Source organism: Apostichopus japonicus, chromosome 1 (genome assembly GCF_037975245.1).
Source record: "Apostichopus japonicus isolate 1M-3 chromosome 1, ASM3797524v1, whole genome shotgun sequence".
Lineage (NCBI taxonomy): Eukaryota > Metazoa > Echinodermata > Holothuroidea > Aspidochirotida > Stichopodidae > Apostichopus > Apostichopus japonicus.
Window position 1 is genome coordinate 18,439,864 of NC_092561.1, and position 23,644 is coordinate 18,463,507.

At 36.3% G+C, this 23,644-nt stretch overlaps 2 protein-coding genes across 4 annotated transcripts; one reads left to right on the forward strand and one right to left on the reverse strand.

The window, feature by feature from the left end:
* The first annotated feature begins 397 nt into the window (after window positions 1–397).
* On the forward strand, window positions 398–10,975 carry LOC139969917 (uncharacterized). 2 transcript variants are annotated; one of them, XM_071975330.1, is made up of 15 exons: window positions 398–534; window positions 1,269–1,565; window positions 1,930–2,298; window positions 3,007–3,099; window positions 3,484–3,511; window positions 4,534–4,592; window positions 5,315–5,386; window positions 5,764–5,931; window positions 6,160–6,270; window positions 6,574–6,761; window positions 7,382–7,501; window positions 7,799–7,910; window positions 8,728–8,824; window positions 9,083–9,185; window positions 10,835–10,975. In XM_071975330.1, the coding sequence occupies exons 1-15, from the start codon at window positions 477–479 to the stop codon at window positions 10,913–10,915; spliced, it is 1,956 nt and encodes a 651-aa protein (XP_071831431.1). In that variant the 5' UTR covers window positions 398–476; the 3' UTR covers window positions 10,916–10,975. The 2 variants fall into 2 exon arrangements, with proteins under 2 accessions (XP_071831431.1, XP_071831439.1); XM_071975338.1 differs by having other exon boundaries at window positions 9,083–9,190; window positions 10,835–10,923.
* Window positions 10,976–17,580: 6,605 nt separating this feature from the next.
* On the reverse strand, window positions 17,581–23,027 carry LOC139969930 (2'-5'-oligoadenylate synthase 1-like). Of its 2 annotated transcripts, none has more exons than XM_071975357.1 (2): window positions 22,869–23,027; window positions 17,581–21,967 (listed from the first exon to the last, which is right to left on the reverse strand). In XM_071975357.1, the coding sequence occupies exon 2, from the start codon at window positions 21,946–21,948 to the stop codon at window positions 20,575–20,577; it is 1,374 nt and encodes a 457-aa protein (XP_071831458.1). In that variant the 5' UTR covers window positions 21,949–21,967; window positions 22,869–23,027; the 3' UTR covers window positions 17,581–20,574. The 2 variants fall into 2 exon arrangements, with proteins under 2 accessions (XP_071831458.1, XP_071831451.1); XM_071975350.1 differs by having other exon boundaries at window positions 17,581–21,973.
* Between the last annotated feature and the right edge of the window lie 617 nt (window positions 23,028–23,644).

Here is a 23,644-nt window from a genome sequence, read left to right on the forward strand (position 1 = left end):
CCGGGGTAGCACGTGTTCTCTAACAACTTTTATTTCTTTCTTGATGCTATCCTTTTTCTATACGTGCATTTTTAGTCTCCCATAATTCCCACATACCCCTCCCCCAAACATGTTGGCTTGCCATATTACTTCCACTTCTCCTTTCCCTCCCCTAATTTAGACTCTTTTGTCTTAAACATAATAGTTGATCATTAGCCGTTAATGACATATATTGAAAGAAGGAAGTACAAAATGCAACAAGGAAGCAAACCTAGTCAAATAGATCAATTATACATGAAAGAGCAAGTAATATCCGTTCATTGCCAAAAGCACTGATTTATGTAGATAATATGTGATTCATTAACTGCGGTCATGCCACACATCGTATTATGAGGATCACTTGCATTCATTAGGGTCGGCGGCAGATATACAACAAAAATAAAGTTAACAGTTATTTTTTTTAATCGAGTTTTATGTTGGTCTTTTGAAAACAGGCAATGATGCAGATAAATACCGTTTGGATCATCGTTTTCTTAACGAGATTTTTGCCTCTAGGTATGTTATATTGTTTTTTTTTTCTGCACATTTCACCTTCCTGTTCATAGCTTCCTGTGTATGCCTCACTGATCACAGCCTATGTAAAGAAAGTTTGACTTGGAAAACTTTTTTTAAAACAAAGCGTATTAAAGTATTATCTTCAAAAATCTGTAATTAGAGCAGATAATATTGCAGATAATCTCTTTAATATGAAAGCTCTTCATCGGAAACAGCAAAAGAAGGAACCGTGCATATCATAGTTGGGTTGATGTGCACGTCCTTTGTCGCGTGATATGGACCAAAACATTTTTTAATAGTGTAATCAAAATCACCAAATCTGCTCATGTCATACATAAACCGTTTACTTCTATGTTAAGTATTGTGGTAAATCCGATATCCCAGGTAATTCAAGTACCAATGAGAGACAGTGGCTTCGAGATGATAATTTGAGGTGGTCTACGTATCGTTGGAGTTTGCCAGCAAAATGGTGTCAACATTCACTGGAGTTGTGTACGAAAAGGCTGAAATTCGACTAATAATAAACCATTTTATACACAAGACAAAGTACTTACAACTGCTATACTCACGTTAAATAACTAACATTTTATCAATTCTCACAGTAATCATACTCACTTACCGTTAAATTTTCCTGTTTTATCCATACAGCATTCATACTCACATGACATTAAATGTATTTTAAGCTTTGCAATATTCATACTCACTCACCATTAAAACCTGTGTTATCCCTTCAGGAAGTAGCCAAAGTATCAGTGTAATCACAAAGTTGGTTCCACGAGGAGGATCTGTGACTTTAACTTACCCCTTGAAATCTGACGATAATGGAACAACACCAGTATGGAAATTCAATGATGTAACTGTTTACGCAGAAGGTTACATAGTACCGTGTGAAGTAAACTTTTGCAACATGCGTGGAGAGAATACCATGGGGACTTCGTATTTGCATATCGAGAGGTTTTCTTTAACGAACGTCGGGAATTATACATGTAGTATCAACACCTTGCGCAAACAATACAATTTGGAAATTGTTGGTGAGCATTTCGCAATTAGTGAAACATCATTGTATAAAAGTGGGACATAATGTTACTGATGATAGTAACATAACATATGCAGGAGTAACCTGTGATTATTTCGTCGTACAAGGACTAATATGATATCTACATTAAGGTAATATATGCATGAAGACTTGCCATTTACCTTTGGTAGAAACTTAACCAAAAGGCTGCATTTGTTATATCAAAGCAATCTTCTGTACACATGTTGACGATATGTCTGTATCCCTACTTGCATTTGAAATGTGTTGCTTGAATACGAGAGGCCATTCTAATATTCAGTGAGATTAAATATTCTAATCAATTTCATTTTCTCATTTTATCAATATTTCGTCTGTTTCAGATATTCCAATGTTGTCATTTAAGGTAAATGACAGACCTGTGAATGGTATTTACCAGACTCACAAAGGAAAGGAACTAAGTCTCGTTTGCATAGCAGTAAACTCATTCCCCGGTGTGTCCTTAACTTTTTCGCATGACAATTTAGAAAGCGTTATCCAAAATGCCACAGATATAACACAAAAGGAAAATCAGTTCAACAAATCGACAGTCGATACTGCAGTAAGTGTGGTGAATGTGACAGTATTGGATGACGTTAACATAACTTGCCATTTAACCTACGGTCAATTCTCCGATCTTCAAAATCTAACAGTTTCTGTCAAAGTTATCCCCGCGGTTGCTAATAATAGCACAGTGGTGCTATCTACAGAAGGTAAGCCTCTTAGCTTAGTAACATGGTAAGTTGTCAAAATTAAGTCGACTTTGTTATTTTTATGGGCGACATTCACGAAATACAAATTTGTTGATTTCTTTCTGTGTAGCTTTAGGCTTTACCGGGATTAAGTATATGCAAATTTCTTGTTTTCATCTCAACATAAGTGCAACCACGTTGACCGTGTTAACGTTTGGGGTACATTTTGTTACTCACGTGAAAAGGTTGAACCAAATTCTTTATAGTACAGATAGGCCGATGTAAAAGCATATTTTAATCGGTGTACAATAATTGAATATTAATAGATAGATAAACGTTTTCAGTAAAGGCCGTCCGAATTCTGCCACTGTGACGGTTATTTGCATTTTCAATGGAAAAGTTAATTTTTTTCTCATAATACACTTATACAATTAAAATCCAATAGATTTAACAATGAAGTCTAACAGTTTGAAGAGATTTTTATTACTCTCTTGGTGTGTTTCTATCACCGGTTAACGAGATGTGATGTCTGAACGACACATTTAAACTGAATATGAACGAAACATTTAAACTGAATATGAACGAAACATTTAAAATGAATATGAAATAACTATTATCAAGAAACTATCTCTACAGGACAATGTCCAAGCATTTCACTTGCTTCACGTTTCTTCTGCTAGATTTTGGGGTTGATAAGAGTTTGTAACACTTTTTATTTGATTTTTCTAGATATACTTTTCATTGCTGTTGCGTTAACACTTGTAGTGCTGATTTTCAACTCAGTTTTCCTTGTCATCTATTGTGTGAAAAGAAAAGTGAAAGGTACGTATATCGTTTTTGAGTTGAATTTTCTAAGTTTACGGTAGAAAGCTGTTCTCAATTTTTTTCAAGCTTTGCTATATTTTCTGGAGATTTTGAACATCGTTTATCCTAATTTAAGGCTATATATGATATCAAATGCAAACACGATATTTTTTGTTTTACGTTCAAAGAAGTAGCATCACGCAATGTTAACCGGAAACGTTAATACAGACATGTATTGGAATCTAGGTTAATTTTAATTACAAAGCTGAAAGATTACTAGTAATGGTAAGCACCAATTCGAGCAAAAATATATATAATTTTTGTGGAATTCAGCATGAAAATATCATTACTTTTAACATAACTTCTATCTCTTTATTGCAAACGTCTTACTTCTGATTACAGAAAAGCCAAAGAAAGACACAGACTTAAGGTGAGAAAAACATAATAATGAGAATATGTTCAAGTAAATAGTTAGTATGAGTTGATATAAAAGGACATTTAGATGACACAGCAATTTCATTGTTGCGTGTGTTTTGATCGCATGATAGGTATGTGACAAATGACATTTAATATTTCTTTGAAATATATTCTGAATGAGTTTACAATAAGAAATGCTTGTTTAAAAATCCATACATTTGTTGTTAAGATTGTTAAATGCTACATTGAGTTTATCAAAAGTTGTGTTACGCGCATACATGCTCGACGATTAACAAACTACAGCCGTAGACTGTAGAAGGTAGAACACATAACCTTTCTCACATTCATCAGCCCCTTACAAGTAATCAGACCAATGAGGCAAAGAAACATTAACTTACAATGAAAGCTTAAAAAGCAACAACATTTTATATTGGAGTATAATGTCAATGACTCGATAATCAGAGATAAGGAAATGATTGTAACAGCTAATCCCTTTGGTAAACATTGATGGGTAATTCATTTACCTGTTGAGTCAAATTGTTCCGGTCCCAAGACGAGTTTGAATTAAATGCTTTCCCTTCCCGACCCGACTCCGAGTCCATAAAATGTGCTGGGCACTCCAATATTAAAAATGGTGAGTCTGGGCTTTGGATGGCCGGATATTCCTGGCGTGGGGAGGGGGGTAGCGGGGGCGACGAAGAGAAAGCTAACCCTCAGATAGCTTATTAACGTCTAAAAATATGTTTTCTTTCTATGTTACGGGTGACAAAGTAACATGGCACCCATATGTGATACTCTGCGATTGATATTTGAATTATTGAACCTAGTTTTACTGTCCAATGAATGGTTGAGGACAGAAACTATGAACTCAGCTACCAGCGAGTCGGAGGCAAGTGTAAGTTAAAAAAAATGAATAATGAAAATTATATCATTGTAACTCACACAGAGTAATGTAAAGCAACTACATACTAATGATATTTGTAAGAATATGAACCAGTGACAATGTGCCGTTACGTCGTCTTCTCCCATTTTCAGTTTAAAACCAAACAAAGGTGACCAACAGGAAACGGAAAGTGACGCGGCGAATCCGGGAGGTTTGTATAACACTGTTTATATTCCAAAGGAAATTGATTGGCAAGTTCATGTCATGTACTATCATGTACACCTTCACGCATTTACTGTATGCTCTTTAGTTTTTTGTTGAATGTTGTTACTTCTTGAAGTCTTTCAGCAATATTGTTACTTGTTGAACTATTTCATCTTGTTGAAATCTTTCATCAATACCAATCTAGATCATTGATAGTGTTTAACAGTTTAATATCCATTTAAAAAAGTGATGGATCTGAGGGGACTGCAGTAATAATGTGCAATGGATATAAGGGGGAAAAAAAGATTCAACAGAAAGATAAGACGTACTTTTTAAATATATTTTTAAACTTATTAAATGTATCATTGAACCGTGATATTAACATACGTTTTCTATAAAGTATGTATTTAAAAAGATATAGACGTACAAACAAACAAACATGTACAGATATGGAAAAAAAAACATTGTAGTAAACAAGAGGTAATATACTAAGATTGAGAGGAAACTATAATTGATCGCTTCGGTTTGATAAGTTTTGGTAAAATAATACGTTTACATGAAAACTTTTGCTCTTTTGTCTAGCAGTGGTAGTCTAACCTGCACGGGATCTAAACGCTCTTACGCACCTTGAAAAATCGGCCCTTTCACTGACCATTATCATATTCTCTAATCATGTTCTACTTTTACATCATTAATATATTCCATGTGTTCTATACATCTTCTATGCAGGGTTTGTTTCGGACATTCCAAGTGATACCACGATGCCAATTTCATTCTACGGCAGTTTAAACATTAAAGAAGGTTTGTTAAAATTTACTAGCTCATAAAAAAAATTCGAGTAAAGTAACTTTATCTGAGTAAGGTCAACTTTAATATTGCAGCTACTCAACCAAGCTCATGAGAGTGGATGTGAAAGCATTGCGCTATATTGTACCATAGGATAATTACGTTAGCTATCAATTAATACAAAGGATATGAAGAGAAAACTTTAGATTTCGCTAGGAAAGATACAATTTGTCAATTAATCAGTTACTGATTAGGCTTATGCAGCTCTACTGTATATGGTAAGATTATAAAGTTATATGATGTTTAGATCACAAACTTAAGGAGCTTTGAATGCTTCGTTTAAGTGCCATTATAAAGCCGTAGCTGTAGCTTGTCTTTTTATTTTCGGATAGAAACGGACCTGGATAATCTGCTGGACTGGAAAACAGAAAGTGATGAAATATTAAAGGATAATGTAGAGTTAATTTCGCTCATGTCATCTGGGAACTTTTTTGATTATTGGAAAGCCTCGAGTGGAATACCGTCTATGAACGATTGCATCATCGCCAAGACAGTCTCAGGTGATGAATACTCCAATCGTGTTCTTGTATTGACACTAATATTGTAATTTAAGCCATTACTAATTAAGTATGATCGGACATGTGCTCATGCCAACGTTGTAGCAAATGTTGAAACCACATCATAATGCATGGAAACACATGGAAAAAATTCTTTACTGGAAAGCAGCCAATATTATGGTTTATGTGAATAAAGTTTTCTGAATTAAATTATTTCAAATCTCTCTTCAGATAATGCTCAGATGAAAGACGTTTACAACTTTATTACCATAGCAACCAGAATGCGACAACTTAGCAGCCATCCAAACATTATTAAATGTTTTGGTTGTTCACTTGAACAAGGTATATGTTTTCTATCATAATCATCCACATGATGAAAGGAATAATACATACTTATCCCTACTGCAATTTGCAATTCATCAAATCATCAAATCATCCAATCATCAAATCATCCAATCATCAAATCATCCAATCATGAAATCATGAAATCATCCAATCATCCAACCATCAATTCATCAAATCATCAAGCACACCTCGAATACACTTTACCCCTTGAAAAGCATGTTTAGTAGTAAATGTTAACTTTGCTTTCACTCTTTGACTAATATAGAATTGCTTAACTGATATCGGATTTATTTTTTGCAGTGCCATACTTTATCTACCAAGAGCTCTTAGAAAATGGAACACTCAGAGATACACTTCTTGGCATCGGCGACGCACATAGCCACCTCCTAAATCGTGATGGTAAAAATGGAGAACTGAACACAATCGCTCATTTAGTCTGTTTCGCGAAAGGTGTCTCGAGTGGTCTAGAATATCTTCACATGAATAAGGTACAGAAAAGATGTTGGGTATTAAACCATACTGGTAATTTATGTACTAGTTTAATGTCCAGCTGTGTAAACTTATTAAATGAGATAACGGGCAAGTTTAAAGCAAAACCATAGTCCGTGAATCTTACTGGTCATGTTATTAAAATGTTTTATTTTCTTCGTCACAATACCAAATGCATTGTCGATGCTTGTCACAGGTGAAGCATACGTATGTGAATATGTGGTGGTCTCATAACAGTGTTTGGTTTTTATTGTTCGCTAATTTTCGCTGATATTATTTTTATGCTAATGGGAGATACACAAGTTGGAGTCGAAATTATTTTAACTGGTTTATAATTTATAGAGTAACTACCTTCATTGGAAAAAATTGCACGATAAGAGAACCGCTGGAAATACTCTCATAATGAAGCAAAACTTAGGCAACTCCAACGATTTTATATCCCTTCCTCACCTGCGTCAACAATAGCCAAAACAATATCAAATTGTTAACTTACTGATAATGCTTATCATTTCATAGAGTAACACTCTAAATGTTGAGTAGTTGCTGGTTCTTTATACATAAAATACGTTAACCGTCTGTTACTATACTAATTGATATCTGTTTCCAAAATAATTAACAGTTATGCCATCCCGGATTAATGTCTAAGAAAATTCTTCTTGATGCCAGTTACAACTGCAAACTCTTCGACTTTTGGCCAGTTGAGATTTCATCCTACAGATTGACTAAGTTACTTTCTAACGTAAGTTTACAACTGTTACGACGGTTAGAAGTACGATATTTATTTATTGTAATTGTATAATTCACTAAAATATATCTTCCGCCCTATAATTTGATTTCATAGTTGGGATGTCATTGTCCCAAGACAATTAGAAAACCACGTAACGTTTGCACCAGTGAAGCAATATTTTATTGGGTATTTATCCTAAATTAAGTGTATTAAACTAAACGTCTGATGTGTTTCAACTTCATTGGCGATAATGCATGAATCCTGTTCTAGAAATACATGTATAACTGTCACGTATTAATATTTTCCCAGAGAAATCCACCAATTGGTTGGTTTCCACCCGAAACAATATTCATAAATCAGTACGACATCGTGTCAGACGTATGGTCTTTCGGGGTATTACTTTGGGAAATATTTTCTTTCGGCAAGTATCGATTCTATAACACAATTCACTGTTTCCAATACAATCCATATTGATGCAATGCTTAAGGACATGCACGATGTTTGAGTCATTAAAGTATATGTAACGTTTATGCGAGTGGTTGAAAGTCAAATCAGATAGTTAGGCTGTACATGGTAAAAGACGGACCATAACCCCCTCTATTGAATCGTTATGTAATATTTTTGACTTATTTACCATAGCACAAGTTAAGCGGACATGATTTAGAAAGGATAGGACTATTAAATAGCTTTGGCAAGATTTTCCATAAGCTGTTGTTTCAGCTGTGTGTCTCTCTTGGTAGTTGTGCCATTCACGTTTTCAACAGGTTGTTAAGATCATTAGCCAATAATTAATTGGTAGAGCATCAAGTTAAAAAAGTATCTTACAAAAGAAAGTCATTTTTTAACCGCATAGTTAGGCATAAACTGAGGGGATATTTTCCAAATTACCATCAAGTTACCAGACCCTTCGAAGCTCAACAGCATTGCATGGCATGACAGGACGCCGAAATATCTCATGATTTATGAGAGATAGATTAAAGTTCAAAATCGTATTTTGAATTTATAGTAGGCTTTTTTACAAAACCATGTAGCTGCATTACAGCTCATAGCTAAGAATGTACTGCAAAGTTCTGCGACTATTGAACATTTACCATCATTTCTGTATCGCTATGCTAATTAGCACCTTAACAATTAATAATTAATTTTACACAACTATGTTAATATACAATGCACAGCACTTCATTAGTTTACGGTAAAGGCGTGACACAAGTAATAGGTCAGCTATTACTTACTAACAGGTGAAGTTCCGTATCAGCAAGAAACCATACATGAAATAGAAGAGAATGTCAGACGGTTAAACGTATTACCTCGCCCGCCATTTTGTCCCGGATCAACGTAAGTAAAACACCGCCGCCTTGAGTGTTGCCATACTGTAATTGTTGTATGTACCCTTTACAACTCAAATGATAGACAAACATTGATGTACCCGAATATCTATCGCTATTGCATTGTTCTTTTCTCTGCCGCAAAACTACAGTTTTCAGTCTGTGAAATTATCGCAAGAGTAATGTAAATGCCGTGATTACATGCAAGAATAAATCATAGAAACAACACTTCTCCGTTTTTCCTTCTTATTTCACCAACTTTGTCTAGATTTAGCATAATGCTTTCAGCATGGACACAAACACGTGAGACAAGACCATCAATGTCTGACTTAAAAGGCAAAATAGATGACATTTCGCTGGAATGCCTACCGGTAATGTAAATGTTGGAATTATTTATAGTATTGTTTTTATTTTATTTACGACGTATTGACTAGGTAAACTAGGTAATTGTGGCGTTTTTTTATGGAAACCAGAACAATTTCACACAATCATAACAGCGGACAAAAATAACTTCATGTTTGCCGTCATAATTAACAAAACGTGCAGGAAACCACCTCTGTACTCTCTATATTGTAAAAATTTAGTATAATTTAATATATGATTATAATTTATATATCAATTGAATAAGAAACATATGAAAGTTACTTAATTTATATTTTGTAGAATCTTGTTAATAAAGTTCTGTCTATACGAAGATATACCGACGTGAACATTCTCAACTTACATTGAGCACTGTACAGGGCCACGCAGAGCTGGTAATAGACCCAAGCCAGATGGGAATTGTTGGCTCTTTTCAAACATGTTCATTGAGTATAGTTGTAAACTCTGCCAAATACATATGATTTATGTATAGAGATATGCATGTGGTATACATGATGTACTTATATATAACAGAACGGAGCAGAGTATATACAGAATTTCAGATCAAAAATGGTCATCACCTTTTCACATTCAGAGAACCTTTCAGTAATTTTTCTTTGGTTAAAGCATCAAGTTCACCAGAACAAATCAAGCAGCTTTGCCTTTTCTTCAAAATTGATCTTGTTGCCTCGTTCAACAAGGCTGTTTCCCAGTTGCTTGCCTTGTTCAAAATGTATCATATTGCATTGTTCAACAAGATTGTATCCTTGTTGCTTGCTTTGTTCAAAGTTGATGTTCAAAATTCGCTAATCCATTAAAACGGTCTTGTACCACTGTGGACCTAATTCCTTTTAAAACACTGAAGCTCCCATTAGATCCCACTGTTACTGGTCATTGGTTCGGACAGTAAAGTTTTATGATTGCTTATATATCTAAAAAGACCTATTTAGGTTGGTGTTTAAGAACATTATTCATAAGAACGGTAGCAATATTTTTCAATTAGATCGTATCTCAGTACTTTAGTTACTGGCTATATTTCTTAGCTATTACCGACTTACTGGGTTTCACTTTGTGTTAGTAATTTGGGCTAAATGATATTCCTTCACTCGCTTAACAATATCGATAGTATTTACCGATCGATCTCCCTTAAATTTCGCAGGACCATGCCAACTGACCCACCTGCCCCCCCCCCCCCTTTCCCACATCACCAACTCTGGCCTGTCAATGTACATCGCATTGGGAAAAAGGGTTTCATATTGCTTTTTGATCACATCATTTTAATTCTTTATGTTTGGTAATGTAAATTTAGCTTGATACCAGAGACAACAGAGCATCTATTAAGACACACAATTGAAATTGTCAAATGAAGTCTGAAAGACAAAAGAAATACATATTTATATTATTCAGCCGCAAGGTTTAAATATACTTTAGTCTGTCTTTCGAAGTTTTACAACAGTTTTGTGAAAGCCTTCTTAGTCTTCACACTCAACCAAACTGAAAAAAGATGCTTTATTATTTTAACATAGCTGATAAGATTTCTTTTTAATACTTTTTCTTTATCTCTTACGAGGTTCCTTCTTTATATTGCAACATGTTGTCTAATCGAAATTATCATATCAAACCATTGACTATTTTAATATATCTCTTTCTTTTTTAACAGCCGGATATGGTTTCACCTCTGAAAGACTATTTCAGTTTGGAATCTAACACGAATTATGCACTACCCTGGAATAATATTTAAAATATGACGTAAGGCAGAGGTATAGTCTTGACGTTTTACAGCCAAAGCTAAAGAAATAATGCAATGTTCATATAGCTATTGAGGTTTCCATGATATCCACATTTCAAATATGGTAATCTCTATATGTTCTTTGAGTTTTAAGTAATCATGACATCAATTTCTTTTTATCTTTCCAACAATTCTTTCGGCTCTATTATTCATTATTATGTAATGACGTTACCTTGTATTAACTGTAAGATTCCACATAATTGTAATAACGAAGTCTTGTACATATTGTTCTCGACCCACCCGATCCTCATAGCTGATACAGTAACTACTATTCATGTCCTATAAACATACACCTCGTCCAGTCGCGCAGTTCTTTGTCTTACATGAGAACATGTAAACAGCTTTGCAGTTGTTACAGTGCCACCTGTAACATAGGTTGCCATGTTACGACCACAAAGTAGTAATTACTGATGGACGGTTGCGGGATATGAACATTATTAGCTGTCCCAGCTATGGGTATCGGCTGTCTGGCCAGATTTTTGCCAGATTGTTGCACATGAGAGTAATATATTGGGAAAAATATTTGAACGTAGACAGTTAAAATCATCGAGCCTCAGTTCAAAGCTAAACATATTGCAAAAATTGTTCACAGAAGAGGACCGATAGGTTCTAGCCTATGCACATGGCTATAGACATGTTAAATTTTTGTTCCCTTTTGTACTTGTATCCTGTGATATTGTTATTATGTTTGAAGAAAAGTCGCCCAAGCTAGAACCTCGGAACGAAAATCAGAAAACTTGGTCCACTCTTAATCCTAGTTCCCTTATATTGAGACTTTAATTCCTTAGAAAGGGAACATATACTACACATGATCAAATATTTTGCTTGTTGAATAGACGGAATATGGGAACTTGGCTCAAAATGTAAAAGTTTCAAGAGAAAAAAAGATATGACTCTCTCCTTAATGTTTACCGCACCATCTGCTTGATATTTGTAATGTGTTCCGAATTGTTACACGCATTTTGTGAACCGTTTGCCATTCGTGTGCATTCAACAATAGCGATTAGATAGTGGCGTAGTCGCATAGTTGCGCTGTTGAAATAGCTTTGATTTAACATTGTTCAATGAGAAAGGAACACATTGATTACCTCACGGAGGTAGAAGTCCGCTTAAGTAATGGTACAATCAGTGGTTTAATTTTGCACGATACAATGTTGTGGTTTCAACGAGGCATTACTAAAAAAACAGTACTGCAATATGTACAGGTAAATAACCTCTTTTATCTTATTATTAATCGTCTCTTTCGTAACGCGCAACTTCGGAACGTACCTCTACCAGACGTTTCATTTCCAGTGATAAATCACAATGAAACATATAGGTATATATGCAAGTTCATCATGATCAACATGGCACAACGGCATAAGAATTAAGCTACTTAACTTTAATCTCCCCTCCAATTACACCCGACTTCTTTCCTCTTTCCTTAGTAAGCGCAACACAAAAATATACTACAAAAACCAACACTCAAAACCTATTTCACTTCGCGCAGCCGGCGCAGGAACTCCACGGGCGCTGTTCCCAGCCCTCTCCTCTACACCTTATTTGTTAATGATCTAAACATCCCACTCTATCCAGTTGCAACTATAGTCAGTACGCTGACGATATAGTCATTTTGGAGCACCAGTAAAATATTCATATGACGGAAATACATATTAAAAAACGCAATTACACATCTCGAAAACTGGTGCTTTGATGTGGAGAAAACAAATATATCCCTCAAAATCTAACCTAGTCAATTTCTCCTTTGAAAACTCAAAATACCGTAACCATATTTTCAAAATTAATCTTTTCAACACTTCAATCACTGCTACTCCCAATGCAACCTTCATCGATACCACTTTCGATAGCAAATTATCCTTAATCTACATTGTATAGAACTGCAGGACGCTGCTGGTCCCACCTTAAATCCATTCAAATCCTCTCACACAAGTATAATTTCCCTCCGGAAACCACTATCCAAATGTATAAATCCAATGTAAAACCAATTTTCAGCTACGGGAGCATCTCCCTGCTTACCATTTCTAATCCCAATAAACAAATGACAGAATGAACACCACACATATCGACTTGCACTAAAATTCGCTTCCTATATAGCATCTTCGCACGTTCTCCGCGCAGGAAACACAATCTCCAGTGACCTCAGAGAAAAGGTCAAGTTTTGGTGACTTACATTATGATTTCAATCTCTACATGTCGAATCTGACACAAAGTATCTTCGATGTATCATTTTCATCAGTAAAAGGAATCTCGAAATTTACATCGTTCTTTGAAAAAAGGCTCCATAAACTCCACGTAGTATCTGGTGTAATCATACGCCGGACGTCTCCCAGAACCTTGTCCGAAACGTCTTGGCACGCTGTCATTTTGGCATCCGCTACGGATACTTCACAGAAAGAAAACAGAAAATTTTCAATAATCTCTCGATCAGATTCATCCATGCTTTTCTTGGTTACAGTCTTTGGCATAGTCAAACCACCTCCATCTCTCACAGAAACGTAGACATTCTTGGGTTTACTACGCCCCTCCAAAATGAACGGCAATTCAGCCCATTCAGGCTGAGGCTTAAACAGTCTTCGAAGATCTACGGGCTCCCCAAGTCGTGCTCTGTATTCGACTTTCCCAAGACGATCCATGGAGACTCGAGCAAACTTGGCCATTTCCATCATGAAAGATTTATTCTTTCTCCGGATGATGTTGTTGTAAGGGTTTGTTGGATCCAAAAGTAGGGGACGTGAGTTCTTCATCGTTGATTTTATGTCAGTATCCTCGTAGTAATCGGTCCAGTAAATATCCATCTTTTCAGGGTTTGACACGATTGCCAAAAATCGTCGGAATGCCTCCAGAGTGTTTTCTCTTCCATCACATTGTTCTAATTCCGTTGCCCGAATAGCTATGTACTCCATAATACTGGAACGTCCAGAGTGGAATCCTTCAACGCAAACCGTCTTGCTCCAAAACTTGGCCAATCTTGTCACTGTGCTGCAATGGAATACCTCGTTTTTGCGTTTCACAAATTCAACAGCTGTTTCCGAGAGACCAGTGCTTTGCTTGTAACCTTCAGCATAAGGATTTAATGAATCCAAGATGTAAGCTAACGTCATTTCACGCTGTACTTCTTAAGCACTTCTTCCTCGAATCAGCTCGCTTCTAGGAACTCTGTTCGTTGCGGGGAGCAAGTCTACGTGCAGGGTTTCTTCGGCAACGAAAAATAGCCGCTGTCCCGTCAGTTTGCAGTTGCTACAAGAGTCGGATAGGGCGATGTGCTCCTTCAGGTCCCTCACAAAATCCCCGAAAGGATACTCACAGTCGTTCAAGAAAACGACCAAATCCAAATCCATCATGAAGCGAAGGGAGCTTTTCTTCGCATAGCTACCAAGAGGGACGATTCTGTTAATGCAACGACTCCATTTGAATCTGTCGCTATGGAGATGACGACTGAGTCGATCAATGATGCGTCCCACTTCAGTTGTAAGTTCCTGGGTCGGTGCCAAGTTGTCGGCAAACTCCTTCAAGGCTGAACAAGGGTCGGTGGACATGGGAGTTTGCTTGCTATTGCTCATGGTTCGTCGCGAGCGTAAACTACAACAAAATAGAAACATACACACACATAAAAGCATCAAATGTTATGTACCTAACAAATTTGCTGCAGATCAATTGGACCTTCCACAGACCCCATTACCTTCGACATTTTCTGTTAATAAAAAGTTCTAAACTTTCATACAAACAATTGATTCAAATAAGATCCTCCTAGCGAGTAGGCATGACACAGTCAGCTCTGTCGGCATGCACGTACATGTCATTCGAAAATACGCTTGATTAGGCTTATTAAGTTTACAATTCCAGGAACTGTGCTAACCAATCAGCTTAAGCCACCATATACTAAATAATCATAAACATAACAATAAGCAATAAACATGAGATGACATGACATGACATAGCATAGCAGTATAGTATAGCATAGCATAGCATATCATATCATATCATAGCATAGCATAGCATAGCATAACATAATATAATATAACTTAACATAACATAACATTACATTGCATAGCATAACGTAACATAACAGTGATTCGTGCAAAACACAGTCCGACAGGTTTAACTGTTGATACAATTATTACATTCTTTTTGGTGCTCTGTATCATATATTTCCTGTATCGTACGTTAAATATATATATATATATATATATATATATATATATATATATATATATATATGCCATGGCAGTGCTAGTATGTCTATAGTATCTCATATACAGGCTCACATCGAGCACTGTGTAGAAGGTACATTAGATTCCGTACATACACGTTACGGAGCGTCTCAACGTATGGATTACATTACTAACTGAGACATATACTTATAGCTGTTGCCATGTCAAGAAGTAACATTATTCCTTATTGCAAAAATAAAGCAGTTTTGTATAACCTACCTTCGCTGACAGATCTTCAATAACCTTACAATATTCATTTCGATACGGTACTAACTGATTTAGTTCAGATTCAGTTGACATGTAATGTAGGTCCTTTGGATTGACAACAAATAAAGGAAGTAGAACCGGATAAGCTATTCACATAAACAATGGAATTCTATCGATTGCAACATTTCCCTCAGTAGCACAAATAGTTGACCTTTGACCGTCATATACACACTCTTTTGTCCTTAAACAGTAAAACTGTAACACTTTTAAAAGTGATATACTAGCAAATGAGCAGCGGAAAACTGACTCGGAAATTATGAACGATCCAATCGCAATTTGCAGAGAGCCTTAATTGTACGTAATTATTTAATAGACTTATAATTAACTAAAATATTTTAGTACAAAAAGCCAACAATTAACCGTTTTGTCTTCTCGCATGCAAGAGCCTTAGCACTGTAGGAATACTTACATTCATTATTAGGAAAGCTATACGGATCAATTAATTTCAAAATTCGAAACAAGGCTATCGTATTGCATCTAAAGCAAGGCTTGTCAAACATATTTTCTTCGTTACTTAGATAAGAAAGCATACATTATGTATAGCAGCACCTACCGTTATAGCGACAAATCCACATTTACTCGAGCTTCCAAATATTAAAAACAATCGATACTATATGAATTCATTCAAATTTTGACTTATCTTGTACTTGGCTGGAAACATTGGCCGCAATGAATCATCTGAGAGCAAAATACCAGTAAGTCAGATAAGCTATTATTAGAATCCATGGAGATATCAATCTTATTTCGAAATTATTTATTCAAACAGATGTTTAAAATTTGACAGATCAATTGAAGTGTTTTTTTTTTTTTGGTATTTATTAGGTGCTGTCAAAGATTAAACAAACAAAGGCAACATAAAATGTAAAAAGACCATTAGATAGAAGATACATTCAAAATAAAAGTAAAAGAATAAAATACAAAGTATCAAGGATAGCCCAAAAAAGCTTTAAAAATATAATGTTTATAATTATAATAATGATGATAATGAAGATGATGGTGATGATGATGATGATGATGATGATGATGATGATGGTGATGGTGATGGTCATGATGATGATGATAATGGTGATGGTGGTGATGATGATGGTGATGATGGTGATGATGATGATGATGATGATGGTGGTGGTGGTGGTGGTGGTGGTGGTGGTGGTGATGATGATGATGATGATGATGATGATGATGATGATGATGATGATGATGATGATGATGATGATGATGATGATGATGATGATGATGATGATGATGATGATGATGATGATGATGATGATGATGATGATGATGATGATGATGATGATGATGATGATGATGATGATGATGATGATGACGACGATGATGACGACGATGATGACGACGATGATAATGATGAAGATGATGATGATGACAATGACGACGATGACGACGACGTGACGACGACGTTGACGATGATGACGACGACGATGACCACGATGAAGATCACGATGACGATGATGGTTAGGCAAAGTTAGGTAGAGTTTAGTCTTGATGTGTTAAATTACATGGAAAAGAAATGATATAATGTTCCTATAGCTAAGTTTTCCAAGATATTCTACTCTTTAATAGGGTAAAACTCTATGATGATCCTTAACGGCTTCTGAGATGATGACATCATATTCACTTCATCCTTCCAACGACTCATTTGGCTCTATTAGTCATCAATGTGTAATGAAGTTACAATATGTTAATATTAATAGCGAAGTCTTGTATATATTGCTAAAACACAGTTGTATCATAACTACTGATTTTAAGACTGTATTGAAAATGTCATGTCGCATTTGTTTACATGGATAACACGGTAATTTCGTTAAACTGTTTACAATGATGATTCTTTAAGGCCTCTGAGATCATGCCATCATGTTCACTTAATCATTCCAACAACTCATTGAGCTCTATTATTCATCAATGTGTAATGATGTTACAATATATTAATTGTAAGATTCCACATAATCGTAATAACAAATGTAACCATGTTCAATGTTTGTTCCTTTTTGTACTTGTATATTTAAGATTGGTCGCCCAAGCTAGAACCTCGGAACAAAATCAAATACCTTGGTCCACTCCCCATTCCATTTCCCTTACATCTAGACTGTAATTCAATAGAAAGGGAAAATAAACTACACATGGTCATGTCTTCATTTGTTCATTTATTGATCTATTCATTTATTCAATTTATTCAATTAGTTAATAAATAAACATAACACAAGCAAAGAGGTAGACACTGAAAATTGGTCCATTAACACACACAAGTTTCTACACAGATCAAAGTTTTTCAAAGTGATCGCATGCTGACCAGATTGATGTTTCCTAATCATATCTACCATACTTGTCTGTTTTTCACATGTACGTTTTAACTTGGTATCCTAAATAAAGTACATTTCTTTTATAAAGAAATTGCAGACAAATTGTATCGATTGGAAATATTCACAATAACGTTTATCCAAAGACGAAACCGTTTCTAGACTGTTGATACAATTTAAAATTAGCAGAATGGTGACAGTATATATTGCAAAACATATTTGGATGTAGCAGATAAAGAAGTTCTTTCTCCTTTTTTATTAGCACCATCTTATTTAACTTTTCATTGAATAAATGAAGAAAAAAAACTTGTCAAAAGCTAATATGTCATCACCAGATTCTTGTTAAAGCACCATTGTAGGCATAATTGTTAAGTGTTTAACCTATGAACCCAATAGACTGTGCAACATTACCTCTAATGTTACTGATACACCCATCCCTCTTCATTGAAAGAATGACATACATTTAAATTGAAACTAAGAAAACAGGTAGTTTCCAACAGTTGAACTTGTTATACATTTCCCTTAGTTTCCCCATTGCGTAAGCGACATATAAGGCAAACCGTTCTTTCTACGTTTTAACATTATTTTTCCTCAATTAAAAATGCCTAACGTTGTTTTTTTAAACCAACCTCAACGATTCCTTGCCACATATGTCATGAACACGTTTAATGCAAAATGCGCAAACAAGATTCGTATATTCAATAACATGGATATAGGCTACAGCTTAAGTATTGTAACCAGGGAGCACCAGAACATTTTGTTTATTCCTTGTGCTATTTTTATGTGCTATATCTTAAAATATAGCCTAGGGTGCCCTGATGAAAATCTGAAATTGCTCACTCTCAAATGTTCACATAGCCTCCACCCCTGGGGGTGGTGAGGGGTTAACTTGATATTCAATATTTCAAGTATGGCATGGTGGGTATCAAATGATAGGAAATGATACCAATAATCTATATTTCACAATACTAAGGTGGGAACCCTAAATGCTCTGACATTCGCCATGCATTAGGGGAACCCAGAGAAAGGTCAACATGGTATTTCATATAATGTATGAAAAATATAGCTATTAAGTAGGCCTATGTTTTCTTTGTATAGCAGTACGGTTAAGTGGGTGTAAACCTGTTAACTCCCAGCAATGGCCTAGCCAGGATTTTTGGTTGGGGTGGCCGGACCCTGATTTTGTTACTATCTAAGCAGAGCTAGCGCCACCATCAGTTTGCGCGGAACGTAGACATTTATGAAAAAGGGTACCTCTAGATCGCCTGAAATGGCACTTCCCAGGTCTTGCAAGTTGCATCTAAATAAAATCCTTTATTTTGGACGAATAATTTTGTTGTCATTTAATTGGGAGTGGCTTTGGCCACCCCCTGGCTACGTTAGTGACACCCAGTTAAAATGTAGAGGGGCCGCCAAAACTATTCAAGCGGGAAAAAATCTTGTTGTGCTCATTAGGGATAATCCCCAGATACACTACATTGCATCTAGCCTAAGGATTCTTAATCATTTAAAATATTCTCAACTTTTTTATTTGCCTCAATTAAAAAAGATAAGACTCATTAACCCCCAAATAGGAAAAATATTGAACGTAAATTTACTTCAAACGTTGCAAAATATAGCCTAGGCCTTAGCACCAGATTGCATATAAGGACCCTCAATCATTCAAAATATAGACCATTCTCTCGGACGGCGATCTTATGATGATATATTTGGCCCCTTTTTATAGAATCATGGATCCGCCCTTGCCTGCAGATCAAGTACATCTTTGAGCATCTATGTTTAACAAATTATGAGAGGCCACCTATCCCCCCCCCCACCCCCTGTACGATTTCAATTTCGGCTACGCCTCATCATTCAGATCCCCACTTTCCTTGCTCAAAATTCTTGATCCATGCCTGCTCCATGCATACATGCTATAAGTTATTGCATTAATGCTAGCCAGTAACGTTTAGGCCTACGTTATGTTAGCCTAGCCTAACATAGCACAACTGCTTCACACATTACATATGTAATTATTTTGCAACGTATTATCACTTTTATTCTGCAATTTTAAAGCTAGTTTGGTTAACAACGTCATCAGATCGGATGACTAGTGAAGTATACCCGGCTGTGGTACACTTGTGGTCATCAACAATGACAGGACAGTGTTACCAGATACAATCTGTACTAGATGCAAATTTGGTACAAACTTGGTTTTCTTAAAAAATAGATTCACTGCGACAATAAGTTACAATGGAATGCAATGAAAGTATACTCAGATGAAAGATAAACAATAGGGCAAAATTTTTATATCAAAGATGCTGATAAGAAATGCAACCAAATACAATATAAGGTCTATTTTCCCTATACCACCTGTACAAAATATGATGTTGTCGACCCTCTGGGCTGTGTGTATTTTTGTAAGTTAGCCTTTAATGCGAAGATAAAGGAAGATGCCAGTTGTAACATAGTCTTCAGAAGTGTGAGTGGGACAAAAATTGCAAGGACACCCAATTTTTCAGCAAAAGTGTGTCGGTGCTTCCTGGTTATTGTTATAATAAAGACTTCAGACTTTGTCCCCTGTTGACAGCAAACGACAACTGGACACACAAAACAATAGTTTTCTTACTCAATACCGTTGAATCATTCAAACTTAACTTTTGTATTTTGATTGATAAAGTTTACAGACCCTGCTCTATGAATAATTGGACCTATTTATTAAGAAGTTCATGAATGGTTTACGTTGGAGTTACGATTGTACTAAAACATTTTCCAGATGTTGATCTCTGTTGACGTCAGAGACAAGGTCAACTTATGTTGACGTACATCTTGTTTTCAATCTCTACATGTCAAAACTGACATAAAGTACCTTCGATGTATTATTTCCGTCAGTAAATGGAATCTCGAAATTGACATCGCTTGTTAATATTAGGCTCCATAGACTCCACTGAGCACCTGGTGTTATCATACGCCGGACGTCTCCCAGAACCTTCTCCGAAACGTCTTGGGACCCTGTCAGTTTAGCATCCACTACGGATACTTCACAGAAAGAAAACAGAAAGTTTTCAATAATCTCTCGATCGGATTCTTCCATCTTTTTCTTGGTTACCGTCTTTGGCATCTTCAAACCACCGCCATCTCTCACAGAAACGTAGAAATTCTTGGGTTGACTACGCCTCTCCAAAATGAACGGCAACTGAGCCCATACAGGCTGAGGCTTAAACAGGCTTAGAAGATCTACGGGCTCTCCGCGTAGTGCTCTATATTCGGCTTCCCCCAGCCGGTCCATGGATACTCGAGCAAACTTGGCCATTTCCATCATGAACGATTTATTCTTTCCTCGGAGGATGTTGTTGTAAGGGTTAGTTGGATCCAAAAGCAAGGGACGTGAGTTCTTTATCGTTGATATTATATCAGCTTTGTCGTAGTTATCAGTCCAGTAAATAGCCATCTCTTCAGGATTTGACACTATCGTCAGAAACCGACGGAATGCCTTCAGTGTATTTTCCCTTCCTGTGTTTTGCTCAATTTCAGTTGATCGAATAGCTATGTACTCCATGATACTGGAACGTCCTGAATGGAAGCCTTCAACGCAAACCGTCTTGCTCCAGAACTTAGCCAATCTCGCCAGAGTGCTACAATGAAATACTTCGTTTTTGCGTTTTACAAATTCAACCGCGGTTTCCGAGAGACCCGTGCTTTGTTTGTATCCCTCGTCAAAAGGATTTGATGAATCCAAGATGTAAGCTAACGTCATTTCACGCTGTACTTCTTGAGCACTTCTTCCTTGACTCAATCCGCTTCTAGGAACTCTATTCGTTGCGGGAAGCAAGTCTACGTGTAAAGTTCCTTCGGCCACGAAGAATAGGCAGGTTCCATTCAGTGTGCAGTTGGTATAGGAGTCGGAATGCTCGATGTGCTCCTTCAGGTCCTTCAAAAACGCATTGAAAGGATACTCACAGTCGTTCAAGTAAACAACCAAGTCCAAATCCATCATGAAACGAAGGGAGCTTTTCTTCGCATAGCTTCCAAGAGGGACGATTCTGTTAATGCAGCGTCTCCATTTAAACGTAGTGCTATGGAGATGACGGCCGAGTCGATCAATGATGCGTCCCATTTCAGTTACAAGGTTCTTGGACGGTGCCAAGTTGTCAGCAAACTCCTTCAGGGCTGAACAAAGGTCGGTGGACATGGGAGTTTGGTTGGTGTTGCCCATGGTTCTTCGCGGGCATAAACTGCAACTGCAACAAAAATATAAACACATCAATAAAAGCATCGAATGTCATTGATCCACCAAAATTTGCAGCAGATAAGTCGAACCTTCCAAAGTCCTCATTACCATCGACATTTAGCGTTGATACTACTCTCTAAACATTCTTTTAAACACTTCATTCAAGTAATAACCTCCTACTTCCTAGTAAATATACATGGAACTTTTACCTATGTTGACATGTACATACAGGTCATACGAACATACGCATTATTAGACTTACTGAGTTTACAATTCCAGCAATTGTGCTAACCAATAAACTTAAGCCACAATATACTCTTTCGGTTTAAGAAAAGTCTACGCCACAATTTCACTTCTTCTTTATTTCTTCTTATTTTTATGCGTTCAGTTTGTTCAGAAAGCTAATTCACTTTGGATTGACTGCTACTTAAGCTTATGCTACGCAAATCCAATATGTATACAATGGTAGTATCGTTAATGATTTACGAGGTTATACCATCGCCAAGAGCACTTAGAGAACTGTAGTCAATGCAAAACAAAGTTCGAAGGTCTTACTGTTGACACAATATTACATCATATTTGTTGCTCTTTATCATTGTTTATCTGTATCACACGTTATATATATATGCATATATGGGATATATATATGGGATATATATATATATATGTATATATATATATATATATATACCATTACAGTGCTAGTGTGTCTATAGTATCTCATCTACAGGCTCACATCGAGCACTGTGTAGAAGAGTACATTACTTTTCACGCATTCACGTTACTACCAGTGTCTCAATTACGTAGCGATTGTATCACTATTTTAGACATACACCTACAGCTGTTGCCATGTCGAGAAATAAGATTATTTCTTATATCAAAAATAAAGCAATTGTATAACCTACCTTTGCTGACAAATCCACAATAACCTTACAATAATCAACTCGATACGCTCCAACTGATTTAGTTCAGACTCAATTGACTTGTAATGCAGGCACTTTCGCTATGGGACGTCAGAGCGGAGAAGCTATTTATAGAAGCAATGGAATTTCCATTAGTTGCGCAATTTCCTGCAGTAACACGAATAGTCGACCTTTGCACCGTCATATGTATCTCCCTATAAATAAATGTGTCATGTTATATTATGCTTAAATAATGATGTAGTTTTGAAGAAGAAGAATTGTATGTGGCTGTCACGCCTGCATTGTATTTTAGCATTCCTTGTGGGTGGAAATTTCCACCGGGTAGCCTAGGCCTTTGCAAATTGTTCATTTCTTCTTTCGAGTAATGTATGCAAATTCTAGGAGGTGAACAATGGGGAGACGGGTTCTTCTCGGGTAATGTATGTAGATCCAAGCAAGTGCATAATGGGAAACGGGTCCATCGGAATTTGTAGATTGTGCTTTGGCGGGTAAGGGCAGGGGTCAACTTAAGGTCGCTATATAAGGATTGGGTGTGGTTGGATGAGGCATTCTGTGTGAGTCTCATCACCGTCCGGTCTTCGCCGTCGTATTCCTCGGCTTCTGTGTGTTAGCCGCTAACCAGGCTTCTTTGTATGAGCCTAGGCCTCTTTGTATGAGCCTAAAGACTGGGAACGTTGACTTTGTGGCGTTGCGTTTTAGCCTAGCCATATCAGCGTATCCTGAGGATTACTGGGTGTATCCGTTGACTTTAATTAATA

Excerpts from the sequence above, each read along its gene's own strand:
- LOC139969917 (XM_071975330.1), top strand. The coding sequence starts at position 477 with ATGATGCAGATAAATACCGTTTGGATCATCGTTTTCTTAACGAGATTT. Across the intron at positions 7,502-7,798 it reads TGACTAAGTTACTTTCTAAC|AGAAATCCACCAATTGGTTG; the intron begins GTAAGTTTACAA and ends ATATTTTCCCAG. Across the intron at positions 9,186-10,834 it reads TTTCGCTGGAATGCCTACCG|CCGGATATGGTTTCACCTCT; the intron begins GTAATGTAAATG and ends CTTTTTTAACAG.
- LOC139969930 (XM_071975357.1), bottom strand. The coding sequence starts at position 21,948 with ATGGGCAACACCAACCAAACTCCCATGTCCACCGACCTTTGTTCAGCC.